Below are 25336 nucleotides of genomic sequence, written 5' to 3'. Positions count from 1 at the left end.
ACTTAGCGTTTACTGCACAAAACTCGAGACGACACTAAGTACAAGACTCGATAAAATAAAATAAAAACTGGACAGACACTTACAAACCCCGGGTTGCCTCTCGTAAGCGCTGAATTTAAAGTCTACAGCTCGACAGTGTCTCGAACTCAGTTATCTTCATAAACTGGTGAAGTCACAATAAAATTCACCGATTCCTTATCCAACTCGTGTATGTCCTTTATCTCCAAATATGGCTTCAGTCTATAGCCATTTACCACTTGCCTCAAATGAGCATCAAATTATTCAAACTCGTACTGACCATGATTTCCAACCCTTACTATCAAATACGGGCCCGTCCACTTACTTTTCAACTTACCCGGGAAGAGCTTCATCCTCGTGTTGTACAACCACACTCGTTGACCAACTTCAAAATTCTTCAACCGGATATTTGCATCTTGAACTTTCTTCGTTTTCGCCTTATAAGCGGACGCGCAATCGTATGCCTCGTCTCTCAACTCTTCAATCTCGCACAAAGCCAATTTTCTCGCTTTACCTGCATCATCATAATCCATGTTAACCTGTTTAGTAGCCCAAAACGCTCTTTGTGCAATTTCAACTGGTAAATGACAATCCTTTTCATACACAAGTCTATAAGGAGTGGTTCCAATTGGCGTTTTGTAAGTGGTTCGGTAGGCTCATAAGGCATCGGTCAACTTAGTTGACCAATCCTTTCGGTCCGTCCGAACAGTTTTCTGTAAAATCTGTTTAATTTGCCTATTGGAAACCTCAACTTGTCCACTCGTTTGTGGATGGTAAGGAGTTGCAATCCTATGATCAACACCATATCGTTTAAGCAATTTCCCGAATTTAAAATTCTTAAAATGAGATCCCCCGTCACTTATGATGGTTCGGGGAACTCCAAATCTCGAAAAAATATTACTTTGAACAAAATTGCAAACGACTGTGTGATCATTTATCCTGGTGGCTATCGCTTCAACCCATTTAGAAACGAAATCGACAGCCACTAGGATATACAAATTACCGTGTGAATTCGGAAACGGTCCCATGAAATCGATCCCCCAAACATCAAAAATATCAACAACTAGGATCGGGTTCAAGGGCATCTCGTCCCGCTTAGAAATACTCCCGAGTTGTTGACACTTTAAACAGTGTGTCGCGAACTCGTGAGCATCCTTAAACAATGAAGGCCAAAAGAAACCACTTGTTAAAACTTTTCGAGCGGTTTTCTGGCCACTGAAATGACCACCACACGCAGACGAATGCGCGTGTTCCAAAATTGATCTGACATCCTCCTCGAGTATGCATCGTCTGATCATCTGATCTGCACCAATTTTAAACAAATCCGGATCGTCCCAGATGTACTGTTTAGCTTGGGTTATCAAATGTTTCTTCTTTCACCTTGGCCAATGCTCTGGTAAATCACCTGCAACTTTAAAATTAACAATATGAGCAAACCAGGGATTTTGTGAAACTGCCAGAATATGCTCGTCCGGGAAGGACTCGTTAATGGGCCCATCAGTGTTCCCATTTTCCACCATAATTCGGGACAAGTGATCTGCAACAACATTTTCACTCCCTTTATTGTCATGAATCTCTAAATCAAATTCCTGCAACAGCAAAACCCATCTGATAAGTCTCGGTTTTGCATCCTTTTTGTCCATGAGGTACCTGACAGCAGAATGGTCAGAATAGATAATAACTTTACTACCCCAAATATAAGACAGGAATTTATCTAGAGCATATACTACTGCTAGTAACTCCTTCTCGGTTGTGGTATAATTTAATTGAGCATCCGAGAGGGTTTTACTTGCATAGTATATAGCAACGGGTTTCTTGTCAACCCGTTGACCCAAAACAGCTCCGACTGCATAATCACTTGCATCACACATTATTTCAAAAGGTAAACTCCAATCGGGTGATTGCAAGATCGGGGCTTCAACTAATTTCAATTTCAAAATGTCAAAGGCCTTAGCACAATCATCATTAAAGTCAAACGGGGCATCCTTAAGCAATAAATTACATAAGGGTTTGGTAATGTCACTAAAACCCTTAATAAACCGTCTATAAAACCCGGCATGCCCCAGAAATGATCTAATGCCTTTAACATTTGTGGGATGAGGTAAAGTGGAAATAACTTGGACCTTAGCCCGGTCCACCTCAATCCCACGACTCGAAACAACATGGCCCAATACAATTCCCTCTTGGACCATAAAATGGCTCTTTTCCCAACTAAGAACCAAGTTCGTTTCGACACATCTTTTTAAAACTCTTTCGAGTTGGTTTAAACATGACTCAAAAGATGTGCCGAAAATCGAAAAATCATTCATGAAAATTTCCAAAGACTCCCCCACCATATCTGAAAAGATACTCATCATGCACCTCTGAAAGGTGGCGGGGGCGTTACATAACCCAAATGGCATTCGCCTAAACGCGAATGTGCCATACGGGCACGTAAATGTAGTATTTTCCTGATCCTCAGGATGAATAGCTATCTGGTTGTAACCGGAATACCCATCTAAAAAGCAATAAAATTTTTGACCAGATAGCTTTTCAACAATTTGATCGATAAACGGAAGCGGAAAGTGATCTTTTGATGTTGCCGCGTTCAGTTTACGATAATCAATACAAATGCGCCACCCGGTTACTGGCCGAGTGGCGACCTCGTTACCTGAGTCGTCCTTGACGACTTGGATGCCCGCCTTTTTCGTGCTGTCTGTGTCGGGCTCACCCACGTGCTGTCTGATATGGCAAAAATAATGCCAACATCTAACCATTTCAGCACCTCCTTCTTCACCACTTCCCTCATGTTCGGGTTCAACCTCCATTGAGCATCGTGCGCGGGTTTGACAGCCGGATCTGTTAAAATTTTTTGCATCACAATTGAGGGACTGATTCCCTTCAAGTCCGCTATCGTCCACCCGATTGCTTCTTTATTCGCAACCGCACCTCCATCAAAGCATTTTACTGTTCAACAGATAAGTTAGAAGCTATAATAACAGGCAATGTATTATCCTTACCAAGAAAAGCATATTTTAAATGCTTTGGGAGCTCTTTCAGCTCGACTTTCGGTGCTTCCAGCATTGACGGTTTCAACCCGGTATCAATCTTCTCGGGAAGCGGTTCCACCTGAACTGACCATGGTGGACGGTCTCCTTGCACAGCTGCGATCTCCATCTGTTTTTCCTCATCTTCCAGCAACTCGTCTGTTTCCACCTGTAACCTATCAAACAAAAAACACGTCTCCACTGTGCCATCCAAACTGACGACAGAGTCGTATAGCGGAATGCACTCGTCAATGACATCGGCCATAAAGAACTCGTCATCGACCGTAGAGTTATCTCCACGTGTGAAAACATTAATTCTCAGCTTACGGTTACCGAATGCCATGTCAACAGTACCATTTCTACAATTAATGTTGGCATTTGCGGTAGCCAAAAATGGTCCACCGCGGATAACCGTAGGCTGTTTAGTCCTCTCACCCGAAACATAATCGAGGACTAAAAAGTCAACTGGAAAGTAAAAGTCTTCCACCTTGACAATAACGTCAGTCAATATTCTTCGGGGCAGTTTCGGTGTCTGGTCAGCCAAGACAACCGTGGTGGCAGCCGCACGAAGCGGGCCAAAATCGTATTGGTCGTATAAACTGCCCAGGAGAATACTGATGCTAGCTCCAAGGTCTAGAAGCGCCCGATTCATTTTAAAATCACCCACTTGAATGGGTATAATGGGCGTTCCCGGATCTTGTAGCTTGGGTGGAAGAGCACCCGAAAGAATTGCACTCACTTTATCGGTAAAATCAATATGTTTAGGAATCTTATGACTCCTTTTCTGTGTGCATAATTCTTTTAAATACTTAGCATAGGCGGGGATTTGTTTTATGGCATCTAAAAGAGGAATGTTAATTTTGACTTGTTTAAACGTTTCCCACATTTCTTCTTGTTGCGGGCCTCGTTTTGATGCCATCTTCGCCTTTGATGGCGCCAACAAAGCATCGGCATATGGAACAGTTTTCACCTTTTCCTTATCCTTAGAGTTGTTGGTGTCATCCTTCGGAACTGATTTGTTATTTTTAGTTTCACTTTTGTTAGGTTTATTTAATTTAATCGGTTCCGGCTCGTCATCACTGACGAGAGTATCATCAACTTCTTCCACCAACCCATCAACCAATGGTGGTGGACCCCAAACCTTATTATCATATTTCTTACCATTACGCAAAATACTTACCTGGTTGACGTGCTTTTTCGAGCTTGAGCTGTGATGATTCGGTTTGACTGTGGTGTCGCTCGGAAGTTGGCCCGCATTCTTTTGTAATTTCGCCATGTCTGACGCGAGCTGACCAACTTGCTTCATCATTGCCTCTGACGATTTATCCCGTAACTCGAACTGTTGCTTCGTCTCAGCCTTTTGCTCAGTCATGGCTTTCAATAACGCATCCAACTTCGAGTGTACTGACTCGTCCGAATTACCCGAGGACCATTTCTGCTGATCCTGATTACCCGAAATATTTCCCCCCGGTTACCGTCTCTGTTATACCCCCGATTCTGGTTACTCACCGCTCTGGCGGTAATTACCCTGCGATCTGTTCTGACTCGATCCCTGAAAATTCGGGTTCAACTGAGAAGATGCGTTCCCATAACGAAAATTCGGGTGATTTCTCAGGCCCGGGTGATATGTGTTTGAATTGAACCCTTGGCCTTTGGAATCCCCGTAGGCATAATTAACTTCCTCGGTGTCATCCTCCTCATCATCATCATAATACTCGGGGAAATTTTCTGTCTTATGTCCGAGTTCACCACAATCTTCACAAATCGGGAATTTCACACCAACTTTCCCGACCTCTTTCTTCTTACCCTTTTTCAACTCAGCCAGTTCACGTTCCAACTCAGTAATTCTTTCAGACTCACTCGTGACTGACTTAACCGATCTGGATGAATTACCCCGTCTTCGTCTTTTAGCTGCTGCTTCTGCCTTGGAATCTTCACACATGAACTCTAAATATTTCCAATCATCTTCCTCAGGCTGATTCAACAACTGACTATTACACGAGGCCTTAAGATGCTTTCGGTCCTCGTATGTCAAACCATCAACAAAACATTTTACCAGTTCCCACAGTTCGATATTGTGATGTGGGCATTTTCTGATCATATCCTTATACCTGGTAAAAGCTTCATGGAATAACTCACCTGGTAACTGTGAAAAGTGACGAATGTCTGAACGGGCCTCGGTAGTCTTCGACTATGAATAAAACTCGTTTAGGAAGACTTGTTGCATCTCGGCCCAGTTTTTGATACTATGCGTTGGTAACGAGTTAAACCACAGTTTCGCTATGTCTTTTAATGAGAATTGGAATAACCGCAACCTGACTTCATCCTGATCGTACGTACCATCACCAATATACCAGCAAACAGCCGAAAAATCGATCAAGTGCGAATACGGATCTTCCGAAGCCATCCCGTTGTAATGAGGAACGATGTTGATGTAAGATGTCCAGGACATAAAAGTTTGCTGTCCCTGCACTCGTTCCTGTGGAACCAACGGGGATGCTCCGTCTGAGATAGCCGGTCTGAACCGACTGTTTACACCATGAGCCGGGGCTATGTAATTTCTCCTTTGCCCCCCCCCCCCCGGGGTTTCCCAAACCGCCCCGGTTAACCAGAATACCACGAACTCTCTCGGGCCGTTCCGCCCGATTTACCCTTTCTCGATCCCTTCGGTGTCTGTTAATGGGTTCAGCCCGTCTTCGAATTACCGGCTCTTCCACTTCTTCTTCATACTGATTATCACCCTCAACCTCCGGCTCACCAACCTCGTTCTCGGGTTCAACCTCCCGATTTTCTCTAACCCATCTGTCAACCTCATTGTCAGCTGCCCCGAAAACCTTCGTTTCCATTATTGTCTTCACCCTCATCCTCATCTTCAGTCGGAACACTCGATCGAACATCATCAATATTTATCCAAACTCGGCGTCTGGGGTTATTGTTTGGAGCGGATGTTCCGGCTTGGTTAAAGTCAAGGTTTAGGTTTCGGTTAGGATTTCGGTTTCGGTTTTGATTTCGGGTTCTGGAGGCACGAGCTGAGTTGTTTTGGTTATTCTGGTTATTGAAGTTTGGTGGGTCGGGTATGTTGTCTGGGTGAAACATATTGGTTCGTGGAAGTGGGTCTTGGTTTTGGGTGTTCATCTGATTCTGGTTCTGGTCTGATTTTGATTTTGGTTCTGGTTTTGGTCTTCCATCTCAGAATTTCTGTTTTGTACTCGGTTCTGCCGAGCTAACCTCTCAATTTCGGGCTCGTAAACTAACGGAGACTGTCGGCCCGAATGGCGGGTGCACATAAACCTGTAATCTGCACAACTAACACAACTCGCGTAAAATGAAAAAAATACAAATAAAATTAAGTAAAATAAAATTTAACTAAAAACTGAAAATTAAATAAAACACAAAAATCAAATAACACGAACAACACTAAGCGCACTAACTCCCCGGCAACGGTGCCATTTTAATAACCGTCGTTTGAGTCAATCAAAAACCTAGTTATTCTAAAGAGTTAGAGCAAGTAGGGTATCGTATCACAAGGAGTATGTGGTCAATGCAATTAATGTACAGATTTACTATTATGAAGTAAATGGTTTTAGTGCTGATCACACAAGCAATTAAAGTGAGTTTATAGAACTAAGCAACGAACAAATAAGCAAGTTGTAAACAGTTAACAAAGCAAATCACACCCAGGAATTCAAGTAAGCAACCAAACAGTATCTCATGCAACCTAAAAGATTTATTATTAATGATTAACTGAAAACTGATCAACCAGATAAAACCTTAAACGTCAACAATTACTTTACACACGGCACTAGTTATCAAACAGTCATTTCCAGTGTGACTCAGTTAGGGGTAATTGTACGTTTTATCGTATTCAATCTAACCAAACAGTTATATGACTAATTATCTAGCAACTGGTAACAGATCGTTCAGACCAACGTAAACCTAAACCGACCGAACACACAGAAATACTAAACATCAATAATCACATATCAATCGTCAATAATTATACACAAGTGTTCTTAATCACATGAGAAAAACTGTAAAGATTACAAACTATACATCCCGGGTGTGATTCTAGAAGATTAGCCGAGCTGCGACATCATCGAATCTTCAATACGGATTATATGGATCATACGGAGGGTCTTGGCACAAGCTATGATGGTGGAAATCGCCTCTTGGAACTGCTGAAATCGCCTTTGGTTCCTAAAAACGGAGTTAGGGTTTTCAAGGATGAAAAAGATGATATTAAACATAATTTCCCGTCTACACACCCGTCGCGGTATGCGACGGGGTCTTATGTGGTCTGATCGCGTACCGCTATTGACCACCAAGTCAACATTTAAAATATCACCCATCACGGTACGCGATGGGTCTTCAGCAAGCCCATCGCGTACCACGATGGGACACTACTACAGCAAACATCATTCTTTTTCCTCGTTTTGCGTGCTGGACATCCCGGGTCTTCATTCCGTGTCACAACAGGTCCATATTGAGTACTTTAACGCCTGTGACCTGAAATCCAATAATACACGTATGAAGTATCGATAGTTCTAGAATAAACAGTTAAAACTAAATAATAAACAAACTAAAACATATACAAATTAACCGACCATCAACTCCACATTAAAACTGATAAGGCCGCTTTGTAAACCTCTTGGTCTCCAAATTGCTAGCATGCAGTAAACTTTCTCACCCAAGAATATAGTTTGTCACCAATTGAATCTTTGTATGATATTGTTTTCTAAACATGGAATCTTTCTCTATGAGTCTAATCTCCGGGAATAAATAAAATTGTCACTGCTGTAAGAAACTATATGTAAAAGTTTGTAATCGTTAGAAGAGTCGACGTAGAAAGTAAAAGCACTAGTCATATCAACAACAAATTTAGTAGGCTAAGTCATAAGTTTCTCCGAAGGCTACACATACCAAACCATCTAAACTTGCTAAAATCAACACATCATCCTTGAACGGATTAAGATGGGTGGTGATTGAATCATGGTTCACGGGTTCACAATCAAGTGTACGAAAAGTTTTGGTTGGCTGATCAAGTAGAAGAAGTTTATATTTGGTATTACAGCGGAGGTGGGATCGTGAACACAAGAAGAAATTCCATGATTTACAAACGCACCGAAAACGACCTATGGACTTAGCCGGAAGTCGTGGTAGCACCTACGACTGTATTATTTCAATTGGAAGCTAGGGAAGAACACAAGCCATGAATGATGATACAAATATTTGCAAATAATATATAAGGATGAAGTTGATATATATAAGGAAACTCTATATTATAATATAAACAGGAACAACTTATTGTATACTAGTTTGATCCTCCCGTGTTACGGGAGTTTATTTAAACTTTTGTTTTTAATCGTTTGCTAATTTATGTAGATTATTTTATTTTTTAATGTAGTTTTGTTTTAGTTTAATACATATATATTAGTTTGTTATTATATTTTTTAACGTTTGCGTTTTATCAGTTGAGATGTTTAGGTTTTTTAGATTTTTAACGAACAAACATAAACGAACACGAGCATGTTGATTTTTTTAATTGTACAAACATGAACATGAATATTTGTCTAATGAAAAAAGAGGCGTTGATTTAGTTGACGATGATAGGTAGTATTGGAAGTTAACCGACGATGAAGATGATAGACTAGTAACGAAGAACATGTAAAACAAATAAATTAAATTAAGGTTTGATAATAAAAGTTTTTATCAATAAATGAGATCTTATGACACATTTGATGGCTATTAGAGTTTGGTAAGACACATAACCCGTGAAAGTTATTCTTTGATAATTAAGGGGTTATTTCACAAATAAATGAGATGTTATAACCCGTTTAAGGGTCATCCGGGTTTGGTGAGACCCATGACCCGTGAAAATTATTGTTTGTTTATGAAATAGTTTTACAATTAAATGAGATGTTATAACCCATTTAAAGACTATCCGGGTTTGGTGAAACCATACCCGCGAATTCGGGTAAAATGCATGAGAAACCTCCATTTATAAATCAAGCAATCTGGTGGCTCTAGAGAATTAGGGGAATAACCTGAGAGCGACACCTCATATTTATGGTAGGCAATTATATAGATAGTTAGATTTGTGGAACGTGATATTGTTATGATTAGGTAAATATATACAAATTTTTATGGATTTTGTTAATTAATATTGAACAATAACTTCATAATTTCATTTTTTTTAACTTTTGAGTTTCCAGTTTTTGATTTAAATATTATATACTTTAATCTTTCTGTTTAAAGTTTAAAATTTAATTGGAAGTGAAATGCCAAAACAGCCCCTCACGTGAGGTGCACGGTTATGGGTTTAACGACCATACTTAACAAGGTTAGTGAGGTCGAGTTTAATTGCAAGTGAAATGAATGCACGAGACGAAAATCATAAATTTGAAACTATTTGACTAAAATCGCAAATTTAGACAGAACACAGGGACGAAAACCGTGATTTATTCTTAATTTTATTAATTAATAATTAAATATATTGTTGATCACTGTTCCATGACAATTCCATAGACCGGTTATTGTGATTTAACGCCGAAGCCAGAAGATACTACCATCATCCATGTCGAAGCCACCTCCACATAACCTGCTATGTCGGAACATAGCACAACGCCCATGTCCCTCTGGCATGGTATTTCGTGCCCCTCCACATGCAAAAATGATGTTAACTTAGAACCCTTCATGCCACGGACGTTAAACCACAATCACTAGCTTTAAAGAGACTAATTTGGGAGCTTTAAGACCAAGCGTAGTGGGGCTTGTTCGGAGGCGTTTTGGGCTATAACGCAGGGAGCACCCCCCCCCCCCCCCCCCCGTTCTGGGGTAAATTTTTTTGAGCGTTTTGTGTGTAACGCTGGTGGAAGGCACGGAAATTAAAAAAAAAACAAATAACAAAGTTATGGCTTTATGGAGGCTTTATGACCACAACCTATTTTTGTAAAAAGTCATAACTCTGATTGGGCGCCACGTGACACATAATGCCCAGGGGTGGCGCATGACCCTCATGGATCCCTTGAAAATAAGGGAATAGCTCTTGTTTTTTCCAAGTTGAATTTTGAGTGGTTTTGGCCATTGGGAAAATTGAGAGAAGGTAGGATGCACCATCATGCTTAGGGAAATATGAGGAAAAAAAACAGAAGAAAAATATTTTTTAATGTGACGAGGAAAAAAAACGGTAAAACAACATTACGTTGTGAGATCAAGTCCATGTATTAGAAAAAAAAAAAGCTTGATAGATAATTTTCTCTTAATATTTTATGCAAAAGACATAAATTATTACTTAAAGATATCTTATTATTTTTTAAACTATTGTAATTTAATTCTTTCTTAAAGTTTAATGTTTTCTACTAGCTAATGTCTGATTAATATACCTTTTTCGTAAAAAGCAACTGTATTTACCATGTCATCAAGGTTATTTATGTGAGTTTAAGCCTACATAAAATCACATACAAGAAGTTTCATTTTTGCAAGTGCTTGTATATTTTTAAACGTACCGTTATCCATACAAAACAGTAATACTTCAAATGTGTAGTGTAGTCTTGTTAGAAACATGCCCAGAAACATGAGAAAACACAATTTAAACAACTCGTTCGACTTTTTCTGTATAACAAAACTGAATACTTGACCGTCACATAAATCGTTAACCCTATCAAACTACTTATACAATACTGATCAAAACCTAAACCAACGTAATATGACTCACTTTTACACCTATCCTGATAAATTCGATATACATAATGACTTTAAACAATCGGATATAAACAATACAATACACGACTCAAAACTCCAACTCACTCCAACACTTTAAGCCCTTTTTAATATATTTGAGGTTTTCACATCCACGTATATTCTGGACTTCTAAGTCAAAACATGATTCACCATAGTTTTGAACAGAAAACTAATTTGTGTTTATGTTGAATAACCTTCAAACATGTTAAGAGGGACAAGCAACAACATAAATTATCAACACGTCTTTTTTTTTTCTGAACAGCAACTTTCATAACTAAGACAACCAAAACCCTTCCTACCAAGAAAGTAGCAAGGGCTGGAACCACAAACAAACAAGAACATAAATTACAACACTATCGTTTTCCATCTATTCTAATCTAGACTCAAACTATTCGTCCTATTTTTTATCCATAAAAAACTCAACACCTTATGTCTCCAAGCATTTTATCAATCTTTACCGGTTTATTTTCAAAGATGAACTTGTTTCGGGTTTCCCATAAACACCAAATAGCAGCCATTGCAATGGAATATACCATTTTTCTTTTATGCTCCACATCTGGAACTTGATTGACAGCCACAAATAGCCCTTGAACGTCTTTGTTATGGGAAGTTTGAATATTACACCACCAACCAATTCTTTGCCACACCATGCTCGCAACGTAGCATGAAGCAAATATATGGTCCACCGACTCCCCCACCGCTAAACAATTACAACATATATCCAGGCCAAAAAGAATCTTCCTTTTTATCAGTTATCACACGTGGGAAGCCTGTTTTGGATAGCTCGCCAGACGATAGCGTTCACTTTCATCGGCACCCAACTATTCCAATCTAGGATACTCTTCGGACAAGGTGGATCAACTCTATATAATAATTTCTTCATTGTTGCCACCAAAAACGAATCTAGTGCCTCACCACCCCAAACCCACTTGTCTTCTCCTCCTATAAACATGAAATAATATAGTAAATCAAGAATTTCTATCAGCTCATTAACCGCCACCCCGTACATAGGCTGCCTTTTCCAATTCCACTTTATCGAGTAATTTCCATCAGTTACTATGCATCGATCAGCCACCACACAGGACTTTTTCGCTTCTAACGAGAACAAAGTAGGGAACCGATTTTTCAATCTATCTTCCGTTAGCCATATATCCAACCAGAATCTAACCTTAGACCCATTTCCTACATGCCCTTTAATAGAATCTGTTAAAGAAACTTGGTATGTTGCCAATGACTTTTTAATCTTGACAATCATGTCCCATGTACCATTTAGCCTTTTGTTGTGGGAAATGATCGGCCACGATCTAGGCGTATGGTGAATGGACATTATAACCTTTTTCCAAAGGCTATCCTCTTCCACCTTGAATCGTCACCCCCATTTTGATAAAAAAAAAACGCTAAATTAGAGTCTTTAAGATGACATAAACCCAACCCACCATCCTCCTTGGCCAAGGTTATTCTTTTCCAAGCCACCCAACACGTTTTCTTCTTTTCCTCACTTCCTCCCCACATAAATCTCCTTCTTTTAGCCTCAAGGATCTCTAAAATCTTTACCGGGGCTTGATAAAGGGAGAAGTATTAGCTTGGAAGGCATTCGAGAACATCCTTAATCAACGTTATTAGACTGCCCATTGAAAGAGTATGAGCTTTCCACAATGCTAGCCTTTTGTCAAACATATCCACAACATTTTGCCAATTATTAATTTTATTCATATAAGCTCCCACTTTGATTCCAAGATACAAAAACGGCACTTCCCCCGCCTTACAATGGAAAAATATCCGCCATTGCCTTGACATTTTGAAAGTTCACTCCCACCCCAAACAATGTGGTTTCGCTTAGATGTTTATGTCCTTTTAAAGACTCTAGTTTAGTGTTTTTATCAAAATGGTGGTGGCGATTCAAGGTGGAAGAGGATAGCCTTTGAAAAAACGTTATAATGTCCATTCACCATACGCCTAGATCATGGCCGATCATTTCCCACAACAAAAGGTTAAATGGTACATGGGACAACATTGTCAAGATTGAAAAGTCGTTGGCAACAAACCAACACATCTACACATGCTTTTATGATAAAATGCAACATTAAATGACTAAGGTAACAAGAATCCCTTTAATGAAGTAACATAATAATGAGTAAACTGACATATAATTACTTGAAAACTAAGAAAAAATTAGGATAGACCGATCATGTGTCGCCACTCGCCTGGAGACACTTCTTGTTCATCGTCAAACGGCCAAGGAAAAAAATAATATGCATCTTTAAAGTAATCTTCCAAATCTATATTCTTAAAAGAGTTGCCGTCCTCCAAAATCGCCAAGCAATTCCAATTCCTCCCTATGTGTATATGCCTGAATGGTCGATAATGTTGGCCATCGAGTGTTGCCACTTTTATCCACTCGTCACCATCCATCCTCCACATATCACATTTCAAACCCCCATAAGAGATTACTCTATAACCAACAAACAAGTGAATGCAATCATTAAGAGCTACTATTTTCATACCTCCTAAAGTTGCATCATCAGGAAAAGGTGGAAACTGTATTTCCTCAAACTTTTCAGACTCTACATCAAAAGTAATAAGGCCGCGTTGTGGACCTTCCAATCTCCAAGTTTCCAGCTTGAAGTGAACTTTCTCACCCAAGAATATAGCTTGCCACCAATTAAAGCTTCGTATGATGTTGTTTTCTAAACATGGAATCTTTCTCCACAAGTCTAATCTCAAGGAATAAATAAAACCCTCGCCAATGTAAGAAACTATTTGTAGAAGTTTGTAATCGTTTGAAGAGTCGACGTAGAAAGCAAAAGCACCAGCGATATCAACAACTAATTTAGTACGAGTCTTCTTATAGGTACCGGTGAGTCGATTCCAAAAGGCTAATTCACACGTGTACTTAATGGCTACACATACCAATCCATATAAACTTTCTAAAATCATTATATCACCCTTAAACGGAATAGGACGATTGGTGATTGAATCATGGTTCACGGGTTCACAATCAAGTGTACGAAAAGTTTGGTTTGGTTGATCAAGAAGAAGAAGTTTATATTTGGTATTATAGCAGAGGTGGGCTCGGGTGAAGCCTGGTGAACACAATAAGGACTTCCATGATTTACAAACACACCGGAAACGACCTATGGACTTAGCCGGAAGTCGTGGTAGCAACTCCGACTGTATAATTTCAATTGGAAGCTGTGAAAGATAACAAGCCATGAATAATGATGAAAAGATTTGCAATTGTATACCACCAATGGTGTAATATAAACAGGCCGGCTCTTGGGTGAGCCTACTAAGGCAACTGCTTTGGGCCTCCTATTTGTAAAGGCCTCATAATTTTAGCCCTCTAGCTTCTTTTTTTGTCAATGTACTAGTGTGTTTGTTTTCTCTTTTGAATTATTATACCTATGAATAAAATAGGTTTGCTTTTTCCAACTTAAATGTATATTATATTATTTTGTTATCTATAAACATATTTGATTTTGAGAATGGTGTAACCAAGTGAGTTAGAATTATTGAGTCAAACACACACTTGTTGATATAGATTTATTTACTTACACTATCTAGTCGAAATCCATACAATTAAAGTGTTTATCTTCTTGCCAACTGTAAATAATATTTTTGAGCAGGCCAATATTAACTTAGATTTTTCTGCTAACTAAAGATTTTAGTTGATTGTTAGTTCTAAACCAAATAAACAAAGATGGATTACAATATTGGAATTTTAAAAAGGCCTCAATTTTAAGTTTCGCTTTAGACCTCCACTACGGTTGAGCCAGCCCTGAATCTATACTATATATAATGCATCACCCATGGGCAAATTAAGACACTTAATTTTAAGTAATTTACAATTCTTCAAACACATAGTACAACCTAAAATATGGGTATAGTAGTCATTCTAACACTAAATTTAACGTTTCTTTCATATTTCTTCAAATTATTTACAACCTTGCCCCCTCAACTTTAATCAACATTTGGAAATTTAAAGAATAGTTACAACTTTGATCCCTCATCTTTTAACTATATATTATTTATAATTTCACTTTTAACTCAAATTCCCTCAAGGTTTTTAAATGTTTATAACTTTTTCATACGTTAATATTTTTTTAAAAAAATTGCATCATAAAAACAAGCATTTTATTCTCTTTAATTTGAGTATGATATTGTCATAGTTTATTTTCAGTTAAAAAAATAACATCTTACGTATAGGTGTTTGTGGTCCAGTTTTGATGGTTTTAAACTAAGCCGTGAGCCAAGCCGTTTTTTGTCATCGAAAATTGAAACCAAACCGTTGAAAATTAAGACTCAACAAAACAAACCATTAACAATGGTTAGATTTCGGTTTCATTTGTACTTTGCTACTAAATTGAGTTTAAAATAAGAATTCTTAATCCACGGTTTCAAATGGAACGATGAGCACCCAAAAATCTCTTACGTGATTATTAAGGCATGTAATTCCCGCTGCATCGCGCGGACACTTGTCTAGTATAAACAATATATAAGGATGGAATTGATAGATAGATATATGGAAACTCTATATTATAATAAACAGGAACGACTTGTATATATATATGGAACGTGATCTTGTTATGATTTGATAATTATATACAAAATCACAATAAATTCATATTTTCGATCTTTTAATTTTTTAATTTTCAAATGTTTAACCTTTTAAGTATTATACACTTTAATTTTTAAATTTCAAACTTTACAAACTAGATTATTAATATGAACCCTATTATTATACTTCGTGTTCATGTTAGATATAATCAATTAACTGATTCGTCGTCATCGTCGTCGTCGTCATCATCACCATAGAATGATTCGTCGTCGTCGTCGTCATCATCACCATAGAATGATTCGTTATTGAGTATCGATATACAAGCCCTGATTCTTTTTGTTAACTTTGTGATCGGATTTTTAATCTGATAGAAACTTAGCATGAAGCTATAAGATATTGTTGTGTCATTGTATTATAATGTATCAACAATATGTGTCATTGTTTAACAATGAATATAAACTCCAACACTTTTAAGCCCTTTTCAATCTATTTGAGCTTTTCACATCCACACTTATTCTGGACTTCTAAGTGAGCACATGATTTACCATAGTTTTGAACAGAAAACTAATGTGTTATTTTGAATAACCTTCTTCACACATGTTAGAGGGACAAGCAACAATAAATTATCAACACATAATCCTACACATGCTTTTATAATAAAAACAATATAATAAGGTAACATAACAATAAATATACTGACATTTAATTACTTGAAAAATGAAAACTACGAAAACATTACGGTAGATCGATCATGTGCGTCTTTGTTCTTCGCTTGGAGACACGACAGTCTCCATGTATATCACTCCTTTCCGTTTATGATCAAAATTCCCACGACAAAAATCATCTATGTTATTAAAGTAATATTCCAAATCTATATTCTTAAGAGTTGTTATCCTTCCAAATCGCCAACCAATTCCCATTCCTTCTGATGTGTATATGCTTTAATGGCGGAGGATAACACGAGTTACCGAATCTCGCCACTTTTATCCACTTGTCACCACCATCCATCCTCCACATATCACCCTTGAAACCCGTATAACGGATATCTTTATAACAGACACACAAGTGAATGCAATCATTGAGAACCACTATTTTCACACCAACAATTGCATCAAAATGAAGAGGTGGAAACTGTATTTCCTCAAACTTTTCAGAGTCCACATCAAAACTGATAAGGCCGCGTTTTGAATCTAATCCCAATCCCCAACTTTCCAGCTTGAAGTAAACTTTGTCACCCAAGAATATATCTTGCCACCAATTAAAGCTTCGTATGATGTTGTTCTCTAAACATGGAATCTTTCTCCACGAGTCTAATCTCTGGGAATAAATGAAACCCTCGCCGCTGTAAGAATATACTTTTAGAAGTTTGTAATCGTTAGAAGAGTCGACGTAGAAAGCAAAAGCACTACTATAGATGTTAACATCGAACCTGTGAGTGGATTCCAAAGGGCTATTTCACGAGTGTTCCACAAGATTACACATACCAATCCATCTAAACTTGCTAAAATCACCACATCACCCTTAAACGGAATAGGACGGGTGGTGATTGAATCATGGTTCACGGGTTCACAATCAAGTGTACGAAAAGTTTGTGCTGGCTGATCAAGAAGAAGAAGTTTATATTTGGTATTATAGCGGAGATGGGTTCGGGCGAAGCCTGGTGAACACAATAAAGACTTCCATGATTTACAAACACACCGGAAACGACCTATGGACTTAGCCGGAAGTCGTGGTAGCACCTCCGACTCTATTATTTCAATAGGAAGCTGTGGAAGGACACAAGCCTTGAATGATGATACAAAGATTTGCCATGATTGAAGGACACAAGCCATGAATGATGATACAAAGATTTGCCATGAATGAAAGACACAAGCCATGTATTATTTGAATTGGTGATATATTTGCAATGATATATGTGGAGGAAACTCGATAATATAATAAACATGACCGTCTTGTATATTTATGGAACGTGATCTTGGTTATCATTAGGTAATTATACAAGGCATGAAATAATATAGAATTATAGTTAATTAATATTGCAAAAAGAAAGATGTTTGGTGTATGGAAATTTAAATATTGATTTGTATAATATAACAATTACAAAATCACAATATATAACTTCGTATTTTCAATTTTCAATTTTTTAGTTTTAAAATTTCAATTTTGAAATTTAAATATTATAAACTTTAACTTTTAAGTTTTTAATTTTTAAACTTTAATTTGTTAAAATTAAATTTTTTATTGAAGTTTTGAATATTTAAATATTCTTGTAGTAAAATAAAAGGATTGGTAGTTTTTTTTTTGAACGGCAAATTTAGGATCACTCACGGACCACTGGAGTATAGTACCAGCAGAACCACGCGATCATATCCATCTCCACTAGGCAATAATGCCTAACCACCAATTCAGGAGGAAAGCCAACAAAAGTTGGGAAAACCCCCTTTTTATGGGATTCGAACCCAGGACCTTATGGTCCCTAAGCCTTATCCCACCACCAAGATGCCACTAGGCTACAAAGCCATGGACAAAAGGATTGATAGTTAAAAATTATAGTAGAAGGTGTTAATGATGTTCAATGGTTTTGGGTGTTTTTTGATCTTTTTATTGGTAATTTTTTAGTGTTTTTTTAAATAAATGTTTTGCTGATGTGTTTACTAGCTAGATGTGTTTTTTAAGTGCTTTTGGGATTTCTTATTGTGAACGGTGTTAGTGTTTATCTTAATTGTATTTATTGTGCACATTAATTTTTTAATATATACTTAAATAAATTAAAGAACCGATAAAAAAAACACACACCACCATCACTAGACGCGCTAATAAAAACACTAACATGACATGGGTGAATTTTAAGCCACTCAACCCAACGGTAGATTTTCTATTTTTTAATTTTTCTCGAAAACCTCAAAAATAAATTTCAAAAAGAAATTCTCTCTTTAACTGCGACTCTAGCTCTTTGTTATTAATTATCTCACTTCAGAATCTCCAAATCACCCACTAAACTGTCATAATGATATCTCTAATCAACTACACTTTAAATTTATGCATTCCGAGCAACTCCAACCAAGAAATATGAGAATGAACGAGGAAAACAAGAACTCACGTTTGAATTTTGAAATACTCTTGCATTTCAACTATTTGATGTTTGTTGGAGAGAGTTTCCTAATGATTGAATGCAACTTGGCATCCGTTATTTTAAGGATGGTTTGTCTACATATCACCCATCCCGTATCATACATTTTTACTATTATAAGGAGTTAAATAGGTACCGTTATTATTACTTGAAACAAATAAAACTAGTCTATATTTTTCGTAAACTTTGCAAGTGCATATACATTTTCCAACGAAAAGCTATCAATATAAAACAATAATCCTCCATATGTGTAGTAGAGTCTTGTCGGAAATCAGTCCCCGATAATCAAACACGAGAACACACAATTTAAACAACTCGTTCAACTCTTTTCTTTATTATGTCAAAACTAAAAACTTGTTCCGCACATAAATTATTAATCCTATCAAACTATTATGCACAATACTCAAAATCGAAACCAACTATGACTCACACACTTTTAAACGTATTCTAATAAACTCGATAAACATAATGATTTTAAACAACGAGATAAACTTAAATAAAGGACTCGAACTCAAAACTCCAATATTTACATTTGAAGACCTTTTCCATCTGTTTGAGTTTTCACATCCACACATATTCGAGAATTCTAAGTCAGCACGTGATTATCCCTTTGAACTGAAAACTAATCTGTGATATGTTGAATAACCTTCACACATGTTAGAGGGACAAGCAACAATAACTTATCAACACATCATCCTACACATGCTTTTATAATAAAAGGCAACATTAATTGATTAAGGTAACAAGAACAATATAATGAAAGTAACGTAGCAATGAATACATTGACATATAATTACTTGAAAAGTAGTAAGAACACGTGAGAGTAGACCGATCATGTGCGTCTTTGACCTTCGCCTGGAGACACGAGGGTCTCCATGTATATCACTCCTTCTTGTTCATCGTCAAACGGCCAAGGAAAAAAATAATATGCATCTTTAAAGTAATCTTCCAAATCTATATTCTTTAAAGAGTTGCCGTCCTCCAGAATCGCCAAGCAATTCCCATTCCTCCATATGTGTGTATGCCTGAATTGTCGATAAATTTGGCCATCGAGTGTCACCACTTTTATCCACTCGTCACCATCCATCCTCCACATATCACACTTCAAACCCCCATAAGGAATATATTCATAACCAACACACAAGTGAATGCAATCATTAAGAGCTACTATTTTCATACCACCTAAAGTTGCATCATCAGGAAAAGGTGGAAACTGTATTTCCTCAAACTTTTAAGACTCTACATCAAAACTAATAAGGCCGCGCTGTGGATCTTCCAATCTCCAAGTTTCCAGCTTGAAGTGAACTTTCTCACCCAAGAATATAGCTTGCCACCAATTAAAGCCTCGTATGATGTTGTTTTCTAAACATGGAATCTTTCTCCACAAGTCTAATCTCAAGGAATAAATAAAACCCTCGCCAGTGTAAGAAACTATTTGTAGAAGTTTGTGATCGTTAGAAGAGTCGACGTAGAAAGCAAAAGCACTATCAATATCAACAACTAATTTAGTATGGGTCTTCTTATAGGTACCGGTGAGCGGATTCCAAAAGGCTAATTCATGCGTGTTCTCAACGGCTACACATACCAATCCATCTAAACTCGCTAAAATCACCACATCACCCTTAAACGGACTAGGACGGGTGGTGATTGAATCATGGTTCACGGGTTCACAATCAAGTGTACGAAAAGTTTGTGTTGGCTGATCAAGAAGAAGTTTATATTTGGTATTATAGCGGAGATGGGCTCGGGCGAAGCCTGGTGAACACAATAAAGACTTCCATGATTTACAAACACACCGGAAACGACCTATGGACTTAGCCGGAAGTCGTGGTTGCACCTCCAGACTCTATTATTTCAATAGGAAGCTGTGGAAGGGGACAAGCCATGATTGATGATACAAAGATTTGCCATAAATGAAGGACAAAAGCCATGTATTATTTAAAAGGATGATATATTTGCAATGATATATGTGGAGGAAACTCGATAATATAATAAACATGACCGACTTGTATATTTATGGAACGTGATCTTGGTTATCATTAGGTAATTATACCAGGCATGAAATAATACAGAATTATAGTTAATTAATATTGCAACAAGAAAGATGTTTGATGTATGGAAATTTAAATATTGATTTGTATAATATAACAATTAAAAAATCACAATAACTTCGTATTTTCTATTTTCAATTTTTTACTTTTAGAATTTTCAATTTTGAAATTTAAATATCATAAACTTTAACTTTTAAGCTTTTTATTTTTAAACTTTAATTTGTTAAAATTAAATTTTATTTTCAAGTTTTAAATATTTTAATATTCTTGTAGTAAAATAAAAGGATTGGTAGTTAAAAATTATAGTAGAAGGTGTTTTTTTGATCTTTTTATTGGGGATTTTTGAGTTTTTTTTAAATAAATGTTTTGATAATGTATTTACTAGCTAGATGTGTTTTTAACTGTTTTCAGGATTCCTTCTTGTGAACGGTGTTAGAAGCTGTTTGGTAGCTTTTTAATGGTCATTAAGAGTCTACTTCTTAATGGTTCATAATCACTTAATGGTTAAGAGGTAGACATAAGTCTAAATGATTAAGAGGTAGCCATATGATGTAGTCTCTTAACCATTCAGACTTTAAGTAATCTCTTAAAAATTAAGAGGTTATGAACCATCAAGAGGTAACCTCTTTATAGTCTTTCAGAGACTACCAAATAGCCCCTTAACATTTATCTTAATTATATTTATTGTGCACATTACTTTTCTAATATATGCTTAAATGAACTAAAGACCCGATAAAAACACACACACAGACCACCATCACTAGACGTGCTAATAAAAACACTAACATGAACATGCGTGAATTTTGAGCCACTCAACCCAACTGTAGATTCTCTAATTTTTAATTTTTCTCGAAAACCTCAAAAATAAATTTCAAAAATAAATTCTCTTTTTAACGGTGACTCTAGCTCTTTGTTATTAATTATCTCACTTCAAAATCTCCGAATCACCCACTAAACCGTCATAATGATATCTCTAATCAGCTCCCTTTTAAATTTAAGAATTCCGAGCGACTCCAACCAAGAAATATGAGAATGAACAAGGGAAACGACAATTCGCGTTTGAATTTTGAAATACTCTTGCATTTCAACTATTTGATGTTTCTTGGAGAGAGTTTACTAATGATTAAATGCAACTTGACATCCGCTATTTTAAGGATGGTTTGCCTACATATCACCCACCCCGTATCGTACATTTGTACTATTATAAGGAGTTAAATAGGTACTGTTGTTATTAGTTGAAACAAATAAAACTAGTCTATATTTTTCGTAAACTTTGCAAGTGCATATAAAATTTCAACCGTAAAGTTATCATTATAAAACAATAAGATGTGTAGTAGAGTCTTATTGGAAATCAGTCCCCGATAATCAAACACGAGAACACACAATTTAAACAACCCGTTCTACTATTATGACAAAACTAAAAACTTGATTCACACAAATTAGTAATCCTATCAAACTATTATGCACAAGACTCAAAACCGAAACCAACTATGACTCAAAACACTTTTAAATGTATTCTAATATACTCGATTAGCATGATGACTTTAAACAACGAGATAAACTTAAATATACGACTCAAACTCAAATTCCAATATTCACACTTGAAGCCCTTTTCCATCTGTTTGAGTTTTTCACATCCACACATATTCGAGAATTCCAAGTCAGCACATAATTAACCCTTTGAACAGAAAACTAATATGTCCTATGTTGAATAACCTTCATACCATGATAGAGGGACAGGCAACAATAAATTATCAACATCATCCTACACATGCTTTTATAATAAAAGCCAACATTAATTGATTAAGGTAACAAGAACAATATAATGAAAGTAACGTAGCAATGAATATATTGACATATAATTACTTAAAAATAAAAAAAATGTTAGGGTAGACCGATCATGTGCGTCTTTGACCTTCACCTGGAGACATGAAAGTCCCCATGCATATCACTCCTTTTTGTTCATGGTCAGAATACCCAGGAAGAAAATAATATATGTAATCTTTCAAATCTATATTATTAAAAGAGTTGTCATTCTCCCAAATCGCCAACCAATTCCCATTCCTCCTTATGTGTATATGCCTGAGTGGCTGATAACATGACCTATCGAATGTCGCCACTTTTATCCACTTGTCACCATCTATCCTCCACATATCACACTTGAAACCCTCATGATGGATATCTTTATAACCAACACACAAGTGAATGCAACCGTTGAGAGCTACTAAATTCACATATAAACTTGCACCACAAGTTAAAGGTGGAAACTGTATTTCCTTAAACTTTTCAGATTCCACATCAAAACTAATAAGGCCGCGTTGTGGACCTCCCGATCTCCAAGTTTCCAGCTTGAAGTAAATTTTCTCACCCAAGAATATAGCTTGCCCCCAATTAAAGCTTCGTATGATGTTTTCTAAATGTGGAATCTTTCTCCACGAGTCTAATCTCCGGGAATAAATAAAACCCTCGCCACTTTTAGAAACTATATGTAGAAGTTTATAATCGTTAGAAGAGTCTATGTAGAAAGTAAAAACACCACTCATGTCAACAACAAATTTAGTATAGATCTTCTTGTAGGCACCGGTGAGTGGATTCCAAAAGGCTAAGTCATTAGTTTCCCTGAAGACTACACATACCAAACCATCCAAACTTGCTACAATCACCACATCACCCTTAAACGGAATAGGAAGATTGGTGATTGAATCATGGTTCACGGGTTCACAATCAAGTGTACAAAAAGTTTGGGTTGGCTGATCAAGTAGAAGAAGTTTATATTTGGTATTATAGCGGAGGTGGGCTCGGGCGAAGTCTGGTGAACACAAGAAGGAATTCCATGTGTTACAAACACACCGAAAACGACCTATGGACTTAGCCGGAAGTCGTGGTAGCAACTCCGACTGTATAATTTCAGTTGGAAGCTGTGGAAGAACACGAGCCATCAACTATGAATGATGGTACAAAGATTTGCAAATAATATATATTGATGACGTTGAAAGATATAAGGAAACGTGATATTGTTCTGATTAAGTAAATTGTATACTAACTTTTAGGGATTTTATTAATTAGTATTGCATCACAATAACTTCATAATTTCAATTTTTTTAACTTTTGAATTTCCAGTTTTTGAAATTTAAATATTATAAACTTTAATTTTTATGTTTTTATAATTTAAAATTTAATTCTATTAATTAAGAATTAACTATAAATCATATTCTTGATCACAGCATAACAATTTCTTAGCTCGGTTATTGTGATTTAACGCCGAAGCGGAAGATGCTACCACCATCCATGTCGAAGCCACCTCCACATAACCTGCTATGTCGGAACATATATAGCACAACGCCCATGTCCTTCACGTCCCTCTGGCATGGTGTTTCGTGCCCCTCCACATGCAAAAATGATGTAACTTAGAACCCTTCATGCCACGGACGTTAAACCACAATCACTAGCCTTAAAGAGACTAATTTTAGAGCGGATCATAAAATGGGACGTAGTGGGAGTTGGAACTCCTAGGAAACAACTAGTCCGTGCGTAAACACCACGAACTCCTAAGAAACACTTGCCCCGTGCGTGAACACCACCCTCCTGGATCCCGAGGCTCATTTTTTCCCTTGGAAATAAGAGAATGGCCCTTGTTTTCTCCCGGTTGAATTTTGATTGGTTTTGGCCTTTGGTAAAAACTGAGAGAAGGTAGGATGTCTAGGGCCGGCTCAATCTTTACGGAGGCCTAAAGCGAGCTCTAAAACTAAGGCCTTTTTTATTTTTTATATATTTTTTGTATGTGTATAAATTAAATATGTTTATGTTAAGTTAACGTTTCTAGCTTTACTAGATGCGTTGGAATCAGCTATGATTGTCAGTACGTCACCTAAATTAATTACTAATTGATTCTTACATCAATTATAAAACCCAGCTTCAAATTGTATCAGAAAACCAGTTTCATAATAACATACAAGCCCAGTTTTTTTTTTAAATGGGGCCTTAATAAACATTGGGCCTAAAGCCCTACCTTTAAAATAATGACCCACGAGCCGGGCCTGAGGATGACACCATCATGTTTAGGGACAAATGAGGAAAAAAGCAAGACGAAAAAAATTTGTTGTGACATGCGAAAAAAAGCGGTTAAAACAACATTACGTTGTGAGATCAAGTCCATATATTAGAAAAAAATTAAGCTTAATAGCTAATTTCTCTTAATTTTTTGTGAAATGGCATAAATTATTACTTAAAGATATCATATAATTTTTTAAAATATTTTAATTTAATTCTTTCTGAAAGTTTAATGTTTTCTAACTAAAGTCTAATTAATATATTTGTTTCGTAAAAAGCAACTGTATTTAGTATTTACCATGTCATCAAGGTTATTTATGTGAGTTTAAGCCAATATAAAATCCCATACAGGAAGTTCAATACCATTAGAAGTTTCATTTTTGAAAGTGCATGTATATTTTTAAACGTATCGTTATCCATATAAAACAGTAATACTCCAAATGTGTAGTGTAGTGTTGTTAGAAATCAGGCCAAGAAACATGAGAAGAAATCTTGAACATAAAACTAATCTGTGTTATGTTGAATAACCTTCACACATGTTTGAGGGACAAGCAATAATATAAATTATCAATACATCTACACATGCATTAATTGACTAAGGTAACAAGAACAATTTAATGAAGTACCATAATAATGAGTAAACTGACATATAATTACTTGAAAACTAAGAAAACATTAGGATAGATCGATCATGTGTCGCCACTCGCCTGGAGACTCAAGAGTCTCCATGTATATATATATGCATCTTTAAAGTAATCTTCCA

At 36.7% G+C, this 25336-nt stretch overlaps 3 protein-coding genes and 2 pseudogenes across 3 annotated transcripts; all 5 read right to left on the bottom strand.

The window, feature by feature from the left end:
• Positions 1–2: 2 nt before the first annotated feature.
• On the bottom strand, positions 3–4015 carry LOC143632305 (uncharacterized). The gene is made up of 2 exons (XM_077100859.1): positions 3018–4015; positions 3–532 (listed from the first exon to the last, which is right to left on the bottom strand). The coding sequence occupies exons 1-2, from the start codon at positions 3961–3963 to the stop codon at positions 279–281; spliced, it is 1200 nt and encodes a 399-aa protein (XP_076956974.1). The 5' UTR covers positions 3964–4015; the 3' UTR covers positions 3–278.
• Positions 4016–12956: 8941 nt separating this feature from the next.
• On the bottom strand, positions 12957–13997 carry LOC143632338 (F-box/kelch-repeat protein At3g06240-like). The gene has a single exon (XM_077100882.1). The coding sequence runs from the start codon at positions 13995–13997 to the stop codon at positions 12957–12959; it is 1041 nt and encodes a 346-aa protein (XP_076956997.1).
• Positions 13998–16027: 2030 nt separating this feature from the next.
• Positions 16028–17219, bottom strand: LOC143632337 (F-box/kelch-repeat protein At3g23880-like; annotated as a pseudogene).
• A 2085-nt stretch (positions 17220–19304) lies between these two features.
• Positions 19305–20358, bottom strand: LOC143632336 (F-box/kelch-repeat protein At3g06240-like; annotated as a pseudogene).
• Positions 20359–22421: 2063 nt separating this feature from the next.
• On the bottom strand, positions 22422–23462 carry LOC143632335 (F-box/kelch-repeat protein At3g06240-like). Its single transcript, XM_077100881.1, has one exon. It carries the CDS (start codon positions 23460–23462, stop codon positions 22422–22424), a length of 1041 nt encoding a protein of 346 aa, XP_076956996.1.
• Between the last annotated feature and the right edge of the window lie 1874 nt (positions 23463–25336).

The sequence above is a fragment of the Bidens hawaiensis genome, unplaced genomic scaffold (genome assembly GCF_021521415.1).
Source record: "Bidens hawaiensis isolate Kalapana, Puna unplaced genomic scaffold, B.hawaiensis_p1.1 tig00006387_1, whole genome shotgun sequence".
NCBI classification, from domain to species: domain Eukaryota; kingdom Viridiplantae; phylum Streptophyta; class Magnoliopsida; order Asterales; family Asteraceae; genus Bidens; species Bidens hawaiensis.
This window is presented reverse-complemented; position numbering and strand designations above follow the sequence as displayed.

What these genes read in the sequence shown, in the direction of transcription:
- LOC143632305 (XM_077100859.1), bottom strand. Translation starts at nt 3,963, where the DNA reads ATGGCATCAAAACGAGGCCCGCAACAAGAAGAAATGTGGGAAACGTTT. An exon ending in TTTAAAATATGCTTTTCTTG is followed by an intron (nt 533 to 3,017) that starts GTAAGGATAATA and finishes ATGATGATGCAG; the next exon opens with GTAAAGCGAGAAAATTGGCT.
- LOC143632338 (XM_077100882.1), bottom strand. Translation starts at nt 13,997, where the DNA reads ATGGCTTGTTATCTTTCACAGCTTCCAATTGAAATTATACAGTCGGAG.
- LOC143632335 (XM_077100881.1), bottom strand. Translation starts at nt 23,462, where the DNA reads ATGGCTCGTGTTCTTCCACAGCTTCCAACTGAAATTATACAGTCGGAG.